The sequence below is a fragment of the Orbicella faveolata genome, unplaced genomic scaffold, assembly GCF_042242905.1.
Source record: "Orbicella faveolata isolate gen_17 unplaced genomic scaffold, um_ofav_v1 contig_47, whole genome shotgun sequence".
Classification (NCBI taxonomy): domain Eukaryota; kingdom Metazoa; phylum Cnidaria; class Anthozoa; order Scleractinia; family Merulinidae; genus Orbicella; species Orbicella faveolata.
This window is the reverse complement of record NW_028301577.1, coordinates 16,709,768-16,722,500: the sequence shown is the minus strand read 5'-3', so window position 1 is coordinate 16,722,500 and position 12,733 is coordinate 16,709,768. Positions and strand designations below refer to the sequence as shown.

The 12,733-nt window shown below is 38.5% G+C and overlaps 1 protein-coding gene across 2 annotated transcripts in view; it reads left to right on the top strand.

The window, feature by feature from the left end:
• The window catches only part of LOC110065456 (neuropeptide Y receptor type 2-like), an 18,436-nt gene extending 6,037 nt beyond the window's left edge, over positions 1-12,399 (top strand). Inside the window, exons 2-3 of one of the 2 annotated variants that reach the window (XM_089279776.1) lie at positions 259-367; positions 5,908-12,399. In XM_089279776.1, coding sequence (XP_089135902.1) covers positions 6,223-7,380 — 1,158 coding nt within the window. In that variant the 5' untranslated portion in view covers positions 259-367; positions 5,908-6,222 and the 3' untranslated portion in view covers positions 7,381-12,399. Of the gene's footprint in view, positions 368-5,907 lie in introns of both variants that reach the window. The other variant, XM_089279775.1, reaches the window with a different exon arrangement.
• Positions 12,400-12,733: the final 334 nt, after the last annotated feature.

The following is a 12,733-nucleotide window of genomic DNA, read 5'->3' as shown; positions in this document are numbered from 1 at the left end:
AAGCCTGGGAGAATTTTGAATAACAATCATTATTTGGACCAGACCCTTTGTTGGCTCAGCTGTTTCCTTATGTTGTTGTATGTAAAGCATATAATAGAAGAAACTTCTGTGTAAACCAAACTTAATTACCCGTTCCCAGTGGGGAAGCTTAAGAGTTGGACAACATCACGCATCGCAGGTCAGCCACAAGACCAATAAGGAGTAAAAACAGCATCTTCAATTTCACGAGGGAAACTAGATTATCTCTGCTAATCCTAGATAACACCTGACGATAGGCAGCTTCAACCTATGAAAGTTCGCGCCAAAGAAGCCATGCAGTGACACATTGAGACTGAAGGAAACTACAAACTTGATAATCTTGACGAAGGTAGGCGTTTTTGTTCCATAAATCTCTCGAACTTCCAGTTCTTAAAAATTCCTTGTTGTATTCTTGGCAAGATTTTGCCATGGGCCATGATAGATACAACTCGTTCGTGTTTCTTGATCGAGAGTAAGACATACTAATTACATAATTATTTCACACCGGACAAATGTTTATATCCGCGGCTTGCTGTTTAACGTGTCCATTCATTCATCTAACCACAATAATTAATATTTTTTGAACAGCAAAACGCGTACATTTGCTTTACGTATAGTGTTTTCTGGCTTGTAGACCGCTCAATTTGAAGATTTTCGGTCGTCAGCGAACTACACAACATGCACAGTTGTGAAAGTAAGGTGCTTGTTTGGTTTAATGGCGGTTTTGTGAAATTTCCTGTCGTAAATGCTCCAAAAAAAATAAAGCGGAAAAAAGAGAAGAAAAGAAAACTTTTATAAGTCAATTTGCCATGAAATATTGTAAGAAAAGCACAGGAGGGAAATTCAATCATTTTCTTGTCATAACAAACAAGTTGCCAAAGTAACGGTATAAACTGAAAAAAAATTGAATAACAAAACAGAAAATGCATAAGTCTCGATTCATGTAAAGACTTTTGTAATGCTCGACGTTTGATCGTAGCCTTTTTGATTTTTCTGATAAAGCTTATCTCCGGTTTGAATGCCTCATCGGGCCTGAATATTTGCACACCCCGGTCTTCTTTGCAGCTGCTACATCGGTCGTTGTGTAGCGCTTCTTTCCATAGAACAAACCGATTCATTCACCGGGTAGGTCATTACCCCTCCAAGAAGGCTAAACAACTTAATAAATTAATTCTTTTCTTTTTTCTTGCTTCTTTTTTTAAATTTCGAATACTTTCATAGCCTCATTTCAAATTGGCTAGCAAATATGCTACACAACTCACATTACAAGTGAATACATGAAATATCATATATTTCAACTGCGGAGAAAGATATGAAGACGTGATTGATCATTGCAGTTACACACAAGTTAAGCAGTTGTGAAATTAAGCCTGAAAAAAATCCGGGCTTGAACGGGATTCGAACCCATGACTTATGCGATACCGGTATCTTTCTCGGCAGTTCAAATATATGATATTCCATATATTCACTTGTAGTCTTCACTATCTACGGGACTTCACAACGTGACCGGCTCCCAGTTGGCTTGATAGCTCAGTTGGTAGAGCACTGCACCGGTATCGTATCCCGTTCAAGCCGGATTTTTTTTTCAGGCCTAATATCACAACTGCTTAACTTGTGTACAACTGCGATGATCAATCATGTCTTCACACATCTCACATTCTAATATCTTGTCTGTAATCATGGTTAAACTCGATAAAAACGAGAGGTAGCATCGAGAAATGTTGAATAATGCTGGTAGCTATTATGAGCCACCTCATAAAGTTCTCTTTTTTTTGTTTGCATCGTAAAATAAAATTAAAATTTTGGGTCGGGCTATTTGACTTGTTTGGCAAATGAACTTGTTTGGAGAGTAATTATCCAGAATGCGTTCCCCTTGCTATGGATGCAAAGCTCCTCAGTTTTCCTCAAGCTTCTTCGGTTTTGGAAAACTGTTCCCAAAACAGAACACGTGCATTATTAATATTGTTTATGCCGTGAAAAAAAGACGGAAAAGTGGACAAATTCTGCCAGCCATTGCTAGATCTCCAAAGGAAAATGTTACGAAAATTACGTAGACAGCTAGACTTAAAACAGGAAGCTACGGCTAGGGTAAGTACATCAAAAGAAAACTGGAGTAAACCAATTTTCGCGCCATTAATGTGGTGCTTGCCCGTCATGTCTCACGCAAACAATCGTTCCCAAAACAATTCAAACTCCGTAAAATCTCACCACATTTTTTCACCAAATTTGCCATAGGAGTAGAAAACTCTTTCAACTCTCTTCTCGGTGTTTGGAAATGTGGTCAAACACGGTCTTTCGTGTTTGATATATTACTTACAGGACGATAATCTTTATAAATAGTGTAATTTTGATAAGCTTCTGTGAAATATTAGTAAGTCTCAGTCATGTTTTGTCTCGCCATTGATGTGTAACCAAGATGTTTTTCTAGAGAAAAGTCGCTAATATTTTACGAGAAAATTAACTCAGTCCAAAATTTTAAAATAAGCAGCTTGGCAAGTAAGATGGCCTGACCTTATATGTCGAACTTTCAAACATGAAGGTACCACTTTTGAAGAAAATGACTTATTTTATAGCTTTATGACACTATGCGCCATTGTCACTTCCTCTTAGGTGTTTATGACTTTTTTGGGAGATAATTTATGCTAATTGTGCGCATAACTTAAACGTTATTGAACAATAGCTGTAAAGTAATAATACGTGGACGGTCCATTATTACAAAATGCACTTGTAGCAAACATCTCACTGAAATTCAGTGACAACTAATAAAAGCGTGGCCATTAAGACCCATTAACCGACTTCGGTGTTTTCAAAGCCAAGAAAAAGAACAATTCAGGTGCTCTTGTTTTCTTAGTGTTTAACTTAGGTCAAAGTCTTGCTTATCCAGTAATTATTTCTCGTTGTGAAACTTTCATAACTAAAACGTTAGGAAATTTAAATAGTGAAATTTTTTTTTCAGGGCTCGGTTTTGAAAATTTGACAATTTAAAATGCTCAATCGAGAATTTCTAAGGTGAAGACGGGCATCAGCCGGACCTTGACAGTGCGTAGAAAACACACCGTTAAATTTCAATCGGCTCGATTACTGGAACTAACATGTCTTTGGACTTGAAGCATTGCGGGCAAACTGAAATCATCAATATGACCAAAGAGCTAAACAGAACTGGTCTGAATAGGTTTTTATAAATAGAAAACTCTGACAGTAAGTACTTCAGCAATACAGTTTTGACTGCACGTTTTACAGCTGTATTAAGGTATCATGATAGGTGGATTGACAGCGTTTGGAAATCGCGCTCTTACGCTGGCGCTTTGAAAGAAAACCCCCTCAACTTATACATTTTCTGAAAGCGTAATAGCTACAGAATACAATCATATCTTTGAAACTTTCGAAAAAGTTATTGTCGCAGTGATATTAAAAGAAATACCCAGAAACACTGCTTTGCTTAAACTGGTTCGCCTCCGCGCGTGAATTATCGGGGCGACGCGATTTACATCGGAAATGTTTTCTCACACATCACCCTCAAAAAGGGTGTCTGCTATTTTCCAGATGTGGTGTGGGTTTTGTTCTACACCCTCCTAAACTTTGATATTTTCGATGCGGACGTTTCCTACTAAAGAGGCCATAACTTTGAAACGGAAGCGAAATTAAACAAAGCCCGACACTCCTTTTCGAAGGAGGTATTCTGGAACATACCTGCCGATTTTCAGCCAATTCCATCGGAAGATGCGCGTAAACGAACTAAACATGTTCATCATTATATGCAGTTTTATTTTTATCGAGAAAAAGACGAAAAACCTTTTATGAAATTGGTATGAATAGGTGTTAAAAATCCCTTCCGCACTGCCAGATGTCGGCATGGGTCAGTTTACCACAGCAATGGGTTATGACAACTTGAAATAAACCGGCAGAAGACTACAATTCTGGCGTGAAAACCCGTCGCGGTGAAATCGTCCGAGAAGCGACAAACTACAAGTTTAACTGCCGTGATTTCGTCGGCGGCATTTGTATTACGTTGCTTGAGTTTAGGCTTCTTCGTTCTCCCGACATGTTTTGAAACCATGCCTCTTGAAGCCAAAAAGAGGATATCTCGAGGTCTAAATTGTCTACATTTACATCTGCGCTTGACTCTCTTGTTGTGGAAGTTTCGGAATCGCGTCCGTTCTACAGCAATTTCGTGTGACTAGCACTTGTTGTATTTTGTCCTTAAGCTTCATTGGCGGGATTAGTGTCCTCGAGTTCCTTCACCAATTCTTCTTGGTTACAGTGCGACCCACGGTCGCTCAGAGCCAAAGATCTTGTTCGACGCTGAACCTGTGGGTTCCACCAGATTTTCGTCTCTTCGGTTTCTTCGAAGACGAAAATGGGTAAGACGTTTTTGACCTGACATAAAGAAAATTTGACAAGAACGAAAGCTAACTTGCGATGAAACAACCAGATCGAGATTAGTTCGCGTGCACAAATGAAACATCACACCGTAATTCGCATTACATGTGACAACTGACGGTAAATTTTTATTAGAGGTGTCAACGCGCCGTAGGGGGTTAATGATATTTAATAATAGTTTTTTTTTCTTTATCTTCATAAAAAGCCTTTTTCCCCATTCTTTTTGCAAAATATCTATCTCAGTCTTTTCAGTTTGAACAGCCAAAAAAAGATTTCTCGCATTTTTCGTAAAAATCCACTGACCATGATACCTTAACATTTGTATCTCTATCCACGAGATTTGACCACTCTGCCAATTATAATTCATCGACAAAAAGAATAGGAAAAAACCGCAGCAGTAACTGGAGAGCATGCTAAATGTCTCGACTCGGATATCGCCTTCCGTTAATTAGTAATATACCCACTATGTCGGTTCAACCTCTTGGTCAGTTTTATTTATGAGAACACAAAATTTAAGGCAGCTGAAACAAAAATAGATTTTTTTTTCTTTTATCATGCAACTGACAACCTGATAATTTTTACATTTGAAGACAATAACATTGTTGAACATGCAAATTAGTGAACAGTTCCGGGCTCGGCTCTTGCTAGATATCATCTTGTTTTAAAGAAACATTAGACAACCAAGAAAAACTATATACATGTATAATTCATAAACAGATTTAGATCAGTCTCAAACTAAGGGAGTTGTACATTGTGTGCAGTCAATTTAACGGTTTATGAACTCATAATGTTTGTCCACAGCTTGAAATTTCCTCGCGTCTAGAATGGCCTCACACTCCGTAAGTGTTCTAGTGTTATGAAAACGTGAAATTTTAAATTACTCCGTTGATGTTCACGGCGAATCAGAAGTCAGCTGGTGGCTGAAAAATGTACCATGACACCTTAATACAACTGTAGAACGTGCAGTCAAAAGTGTATTGCTGAAGTACTTACTGTCAGAGTTTCTATTTATAAAAACCTATTCAGACCAGTTCTGTTTAGCTCTTTGGTCATATTGATGATTTCAGAATAAGAATAATTTCAGAATAAGAATAATTTTCTAAACATCACGCAAATTTTGGAAATTCACAGAAACCCTTCTTTTTTTCGTCGAGAATTGAACCAGTTAAAACTTCCGTTCATAGAAAACTGACAGCACGGCTATGAATACTAAAAGAGACTGAAAATTCATTTACAATAGCTGGGCTATACCTAACTTAAAACAATAAACACTGACTAAAACAACTTACAATCGAAACGTTGGAAATTAATGGTACTTTCACAAAGGACACATACGTATTTTCCTTTAATGAAATCAGTAATAAATGTATTCTATCCGGCGTTGTGTCGAGGAAGTTGCTCAGTACAGCTACCGACGATTAGGCTGCTTGCTGGGCAAAATTGGCGCGATTGAAAAAAAATCGAAACCGATTTAGAAGCTATTTGAATTCATTTACTTTGTTTACATAGAAAGTTGGTTGGTCACTGAAGCCAGATCGACAAAGCATAGACTTCTCAGGCGGAACAACAACTCTGCATCCTGTTGCTTCAGTCTTGGCGGCTTCTACAACTAATTACGAGCGATCTGAGTCATAAACTTTAATTGGTGTGATACATTTTGTGGTTCTCAGCGATCAGTTGTGCCGAAAATAACAGCACGAAAACAAGGAAGAGGAACAGTTGAGCTTACACGAGGCGATTGAGAGTGGCCAGTGCATGAGCGAGGTTGTCAAACAAGTGAACGATTCATAATTTTCGACTAACATTCACTAGCTCGTTTGAACCATGAATGCAACGGTAAAAACAGAACAGAACAGAACAGACAACTTCATTGATGAACCATTAGCATCGTTCTATGTTCGTGTTGTCTTGTTTGCCTTCATTATGCTAGGGAGTGTACTTGGAAATGCCGTGGTGTGTAAATCCATTTTGTCGTTACCTACTCGTCAACTTCTATTTTCTTATTACTTGGTGACCAATCTCGCTGTCGCTGAAACCATCAGCTCACTTTGTTTCCCGTTCTACTTCGTTTATGACTGGTTGAATCATTGGCCTTTTGGTGACGTCGCCTGTAAGCTGGTGTTTCCCATTCAAATGACGGCCATGTTTGTGGAGACTTATACGCTAGCTTTCATTGCGGCTTACAGATATCGAGTGATAGTCTCCAGTTGCCACCAGTTAGCCTCTCGTTCGCTAGCCAGAGTGTTGCTAGTACTTGGTTTGTTGTGGGTTGCCGCTTTGATAGTTGTGCTGCCAGTTGGAGTGATGCACGCCGAGATCAAGCTCCCGTCTGAACAAAACCACTGTAGAGCCCTGTTCCCTGGTGATACATCGCAAGATGCCTCAAGACACACTAAATACTCTATTGCTCGTTTCATCGTGAGTTTTGTTGTTCCGTATCTCATTATCTCGATATCGTACGTTGCTGTGGCTGTCAAGATCAAAACCCACGTGACTGAGTTAAATGCAACGCGCACAAATGGTGTAACCGGAGAGGATCTACCGCCTCAAAATGGACATGCCCGATTCATCGAACTAGAAACAATGGAAGGGAATGCTTGGGTGCAGAACGAAAACGGAAAGAAAACCAAAGCAAAACGTCAAACTGGTAAAGTTGGATGTCCAAGGCACGCCTTGCCTCCCGTCCAAGCCGTCCGAACAAGAGATGATTGCAGTAGTGTCATGAACTTCGAAGTGGACATTCTCAGAATGATCTATTTGATCATACTTACTTTTATTGTTTGTTATATTCCTATCCAGGTTGTGTTTATCTACGAACAAGTAAAGGGCGGGCTATCTGATTGGCCATATTACATTATTGTAAGGAGGTATGCGTTCCTTCTGACTTGTCTTCCTGGGGCATTTCATCCTATTCTATATGGAACAATGAGTAAATTTTACGCTAAAGCGTTTGCTACACTGGTGTCGTGCCATACGAAGTGAGCTGCCTTAGACATGCGTTTACACTTGATCCCGGCAAATTAAACCTTGCACATATATCTTTTAGACCTTGGAGTAAATTGCCAGCTACGAACTAGCGCAGAAACAATACTTAATTGCAAACAGTGAAGAAGGAAATTCAAAGTCTACCCTTGTTCCAAACGCTTAACGTAAAAAAGATACAAAATATTAAAAAACAATAAACTGCAAGGCTGATACTACTATTAGATCTCTTGTAGATCCTACGTTGGCAGCGTTTATCGTATGCGGTCCCTTGCAGTTTCTGGTTTCTCATTTATGTATCTTCGGACCGTACGTCTTTCAGATCCGATACGCTAAGTTTTTAAAACATGGTGCTTGCCATGCGGTTCAATGTTTAGGCTGGCCTTGTCCAGCCACATTTATTTTTTGCCTTTCGAGGCACCAATCGTGACACTTTGTCTCCTTGCGACCTGAAACACGTGATGTGGTAAGGCATGTTTCGGGGCGCAAGTGAGTTCAAAGTACAGAACTTGATATAGTGAACGGGTCATTTTGTAATTTATGTGCGTTGGCTATTGGGCTGGCGTTACCTATCCTCGTTACACAGTGCTGACGAGTCCCAAGAGGGACGAAATAGCTGTCCACTGTTGCGATCCTGCTTTATCGGTTCTTGCCATGTTGGTGTCTCGAAACGTTTTTCACGTAGTATCAGCCTTGCAGTCTATTGTTTGTCTTTACATATTTTTTTGGCTAATCAGATCTCTTGTAGATCCTACGTTGGCAGCGTTTATCGTATGCGGTCCCTTGTAGTTTCTGGTTTCTCAAAATATTAACGCATGGTAATAGACCTTATCAGAAGTTGATGTTGCTAAAGGTGTCAGAGAGGTAATGCAAGAACTGTTTTTTTTCCCCGACGGCCCTGGGGCGAGAGGTCTTTTGAGCATGAATGCGAGGCCCATTTTTTGCGGAGAAAATGCTGATAAGCTGCATAACTTAAACTTTATCAGTGCCAACATCAATCAAAGACTGGTTGAACTGAATGAATGAATAACTTTTATTCACGAATTCTAACGTACTTACAGCTCACAAATTAGTTTTAAATGTGAAGAGAGGATGCGAGTCAGTGACACGATTATACTGAAATGCTAAGTTGACCTCAAAAAGGTATTAGATATCCCCAGTTCTACTGAATAATCATCCTGGTTGTATCGCCGACTTACTTCACCTGTGTTAGATTTGTAACAATCGTTAAAGAAAGAGAAAAACATTTTCCATGTCTCTATCGAGTAACAGGAACACGAATAGAGTGAAAGTTAAGGATAACCCGTGAAGAAATGCAGAGGGAACACGAACCTTAGGTGAGCGTTCCTACAGCTTTTCCGAGTTCTCGCAGACTTTCACTAGTCTACACCAGACCTGAGGCTTGTCCACATATTTCATTTTAGAGAGAATTCCAATACCTTGAAATTTTTTCCGTCTAAAATCATTTAAATGTGCTTCCCAATTCAGCTTGAATATCTGATTTACGGTGGTATGGTACCCTCAAATGGACCAAAAAGTTTGTTTAAATATGGTGAAGAAAGATCAATTGTGTGCTATTGCACTCAAGAAGAGAAATTAAATTTCTAGAGTTTTACTCAAAATGGTTGCTATGGAAACCAGCCACAGCCTTTTGAGGTAGTGTTTTACAGTACTGACGCCAACACTTCATGCTCTTTTGCAAAACAAGATTTGAGTGTCAAATAAGCATATCGTGTAAGTTTCTGTTTTGTTCTGTGCAATGAACCTAAGTTTTGACAGTTAACTCTTATTTTGAGTGCTTTTTACAGGCTTTATTTAGAAATAACCTTATTTTTTACCACACCCAGTGGACAAATCATCTCATGTCAAGTGACAGACGTTAAAATGTTACGATTTTTTGGTTTATAACATCACGACACTATTGGTCTTTGATGAGCCCAAGTTTCGGGAATTCTACGTAAATTCCTTGCAAAGTAGAAATGTTGGCGCGAAGTCAGTCAGTACAAAAGTAAACTTTTGAGAAAAATGCACTTTAAGTTTCTTACATAAAGTATTAAGCATTTAACGAGCCACAAATAGCGGGGGGGTGGGCAGATTGGATCTCGGGGGAGGGGTGCAATGGTTGTTCTATTTCGTAAAAAGTTACCGCAGTTGTGGGAAATATTCTTTTTCATAAGGGAAATGAATTAGCCTGTGATGGCAAAGCTTTTCACAACTAATCATACCAATCGAGTTGTTCATGTCTTCAAAGTTTTTTCTAAAAAGTTTCGTTCATGTTTGTTAAAACTAAACCATATTTTTGGTCACGTTCTTATAGCAAACAGTCGTTGTTATGGCCGTTGCTACGTGACAAAACTTATACCACTGTGTACTTTCCTTAAATTTCACACTCATCTCGAAGAAAATTCAGCAAGATCGTTTCAGAGTTTTTTTGACAAGTCCAGTGGACATTTTGAGTGTTTGTAGGGCCTTTGGGTTTGCACTAGTCTATGACAGAACAAATGGCAAATGGCAAATGCCATGCTGTTACGCCGCAAAATGTAATTTTAACGCAAAATGTAATAATATCAACGCAAAATGTAATAAAGTTATCAACGCGAAATGTAATAACTTTCCAACGCAAAATGTAACAACTTTTTTAACGCAAAGTGTAATAACGCAAATTGTAATAACTCCTAAATTGCAAGTATGTTCAACTTAGTCAAAAATTAGTAACAGTATCGTCATTCTGACTTTTCGGAACCTAAGTTATAAATAACCTGTATACTAGGTCTAATAGTTTTATTATGAATTCTACACACCCTCGAATCAAAATACACGTTGGTTGAACGAGGAAGGAGTGTGCGTGAGGGAGCAGGAGGACCTTGTTTGTGTGAAGCTTTATGAAATTATCCGCAAATGCATGTTCTTTTTTCTCATACAAAGCTATGGCTGATTGATTTTGCCATTGATTGATTGCCATGAGAATGTTAAAGAAACTTTGGCTTCCCAGTGAGAGGCTTACGCTAATTTAAATAACACATGATTGAAAGTCAGTGTAAATTGCCGTGAATCTCTCTGGAAGCAGTTGGTAAAGGGGTAGATATAAAAAGAAAAGTGCAAAAGAAAAATTAAAACTCAAAGATGTACAAAACAAGAGTACAATACGCAAATTACAGCGCTTAAAAACACCCGAGGCCTTGTCCTCGACTGAGTATAATACGCAACACAGCGTAAAAGTATATTATAGTACTAGTACTCTTGAGCGATCTCACTTCCATTTGGGAAGCCCAAGCTTAAAAATAGCCTTAACAAAGAAACACACTCTAGCTTCTCGCTCTACCGGATCGAAAATCCCTTACACCTCACTGGCCCTCTCGCTTCAGGGAGGACCAATAGGAAAGCTACAACTTCGATCCTAACCACAGCCTATCCTGATATAAAAAGATCACCAAACAACTATTCGAGCGGGAACTGAATTGAGAAACTTCTCTACCTTTTCCTGAGTAACATTAAATTTAAAGTTGTCACGCTTCAAACAGCAGCTGAAGAAATTCGTGAAGAATCGAAACCGGGCGGTCCTGCTAAAGCAACTATGATGTCAGACAACGAATTACTGCTAAGTACATCTGGTGACGAGGATGTCGACTACACAGCCCCAGAAACGCTTTCTTAATGTCCTCCAACGGACACCGAAGAACACATTGCGGAGGACAAACAAAATGATGCTTACGGAAAAGCATCTGTACTAAACCTCCGATAATATCATATAAGAGAGACAAATCTCTAAAAGATACGCTCGTTAGAGCGAAAATTTAATTGAAGGCTAAAATGCATCGCTATCGCAATTCACGAGGGGAGTCCGTGTAGGCCTGTCATACCTTTTGTTTTGAACATACTTGTAATTTAGGAGTTATTACATTTTGCGTTAAAAAAGTTATTACATTTTGCGTTGACAACTTTATTACATTTTGCGTTGATGTTATTACATTTTGCATTAGTATTACATTTTGCGGCGATTGTTACTACATTTTGCGGCGATTATTACATTTTGCAGCGTAACACGTGCCAAATTTATGACTATCACGTGATTGCTACACTGCCCCCCACTAAGTTATTGCGTAATGAATGTAAAATTCCTCAATATTTCATAAAATGAAGGGAAATTTAGCCCTTTGTCTAGGAATATCATTGTTGGAGACACTTAATGACCTTGTGAGGTAAATAAGGCACCCAATATGACCTGATTTACCATTACAGGCTCATTCATTTCCCTCATGAAAAGGAACATTTCCCACAACTACGGAAGCTCTTACAAAATAGATGAAAAAATTGGGTCAGGTTTAGGGGTACGGTCAGGGTAAGGGTTACCTCACTTAGGGTTAGGATTAGCTTTTAGGGTTAGGGTTAGGATAAGGGCTACCTCACTTAGGGTTAGGGTTAGGGTTTAGGGTTAGGGTTAGGGCGAGGGCTAGGGTTATGTTAGGGTCAGCATATCAGTTAAGAAATAGAAATATATGTTTGTTTTAAAGGAAAAAATAAAAGTACTTAACGTTTATTTTTGGTAAGTAGCTATAAAAAAATGTTTGCTATAGTGAAGAACTGGCAGCTAGAAGTTATTCACGTCATTTAAGGTAGCCAAACATAGGATTTTACACTTCGAGAACGAAACAGTACTATTTGTTTTTAAATACGTTAGAAAAACTACAGGCATAAGATGCTAAATGCTTGAACGCGATAACAAGTCTTCACTTTTATAATAAAGTGATAAATATATGATCATTTAGCCTAAAAAGCTGCACCCGTAATAGTTTTACGTTGTTAAGCAACACCAATAGAGTTTACGCTCCATTGCCTGGTCACGTGACTAGTTATTATTTCGAAACTTTGTACCCTGTTTGAGCGGAAAAAACAACTGATAGTGAGTAAAACTAGTAATTTTTCAATTTCTTTTACAAAGACTATTCTGCATTAAATCAGTGCAATGTTAGGAAATAGGTCACATGACAATATTAAAGTATTCATAAAATCTTTTAAAAACGGGTTAGTTAATGTTGTATCATATTTGAACGTTTCCTTTACCTAAGCAACACGTCGACAGCAAATTGGCGCGGCGTAAAAGTTCTTTTGCAAATTGGCTTATTTACCAAAATGTGTTTTGTGACGTCATGACCACGAAACATGCCATCCGACACTAAACATCACTTTATACCCTTGATATGATAAAATATAAGTTATTCTTTCCAAAACACCTAGCACAGTAGTTTTCTTTTTTGATAAAATGGGCTTTTGGAAACACCAGTTTCTGTACGTTTGTGCAAAATTATCTCCCAGAAAGATGGTTCAGAATAAGAATTTCACTCTGGAACTGATT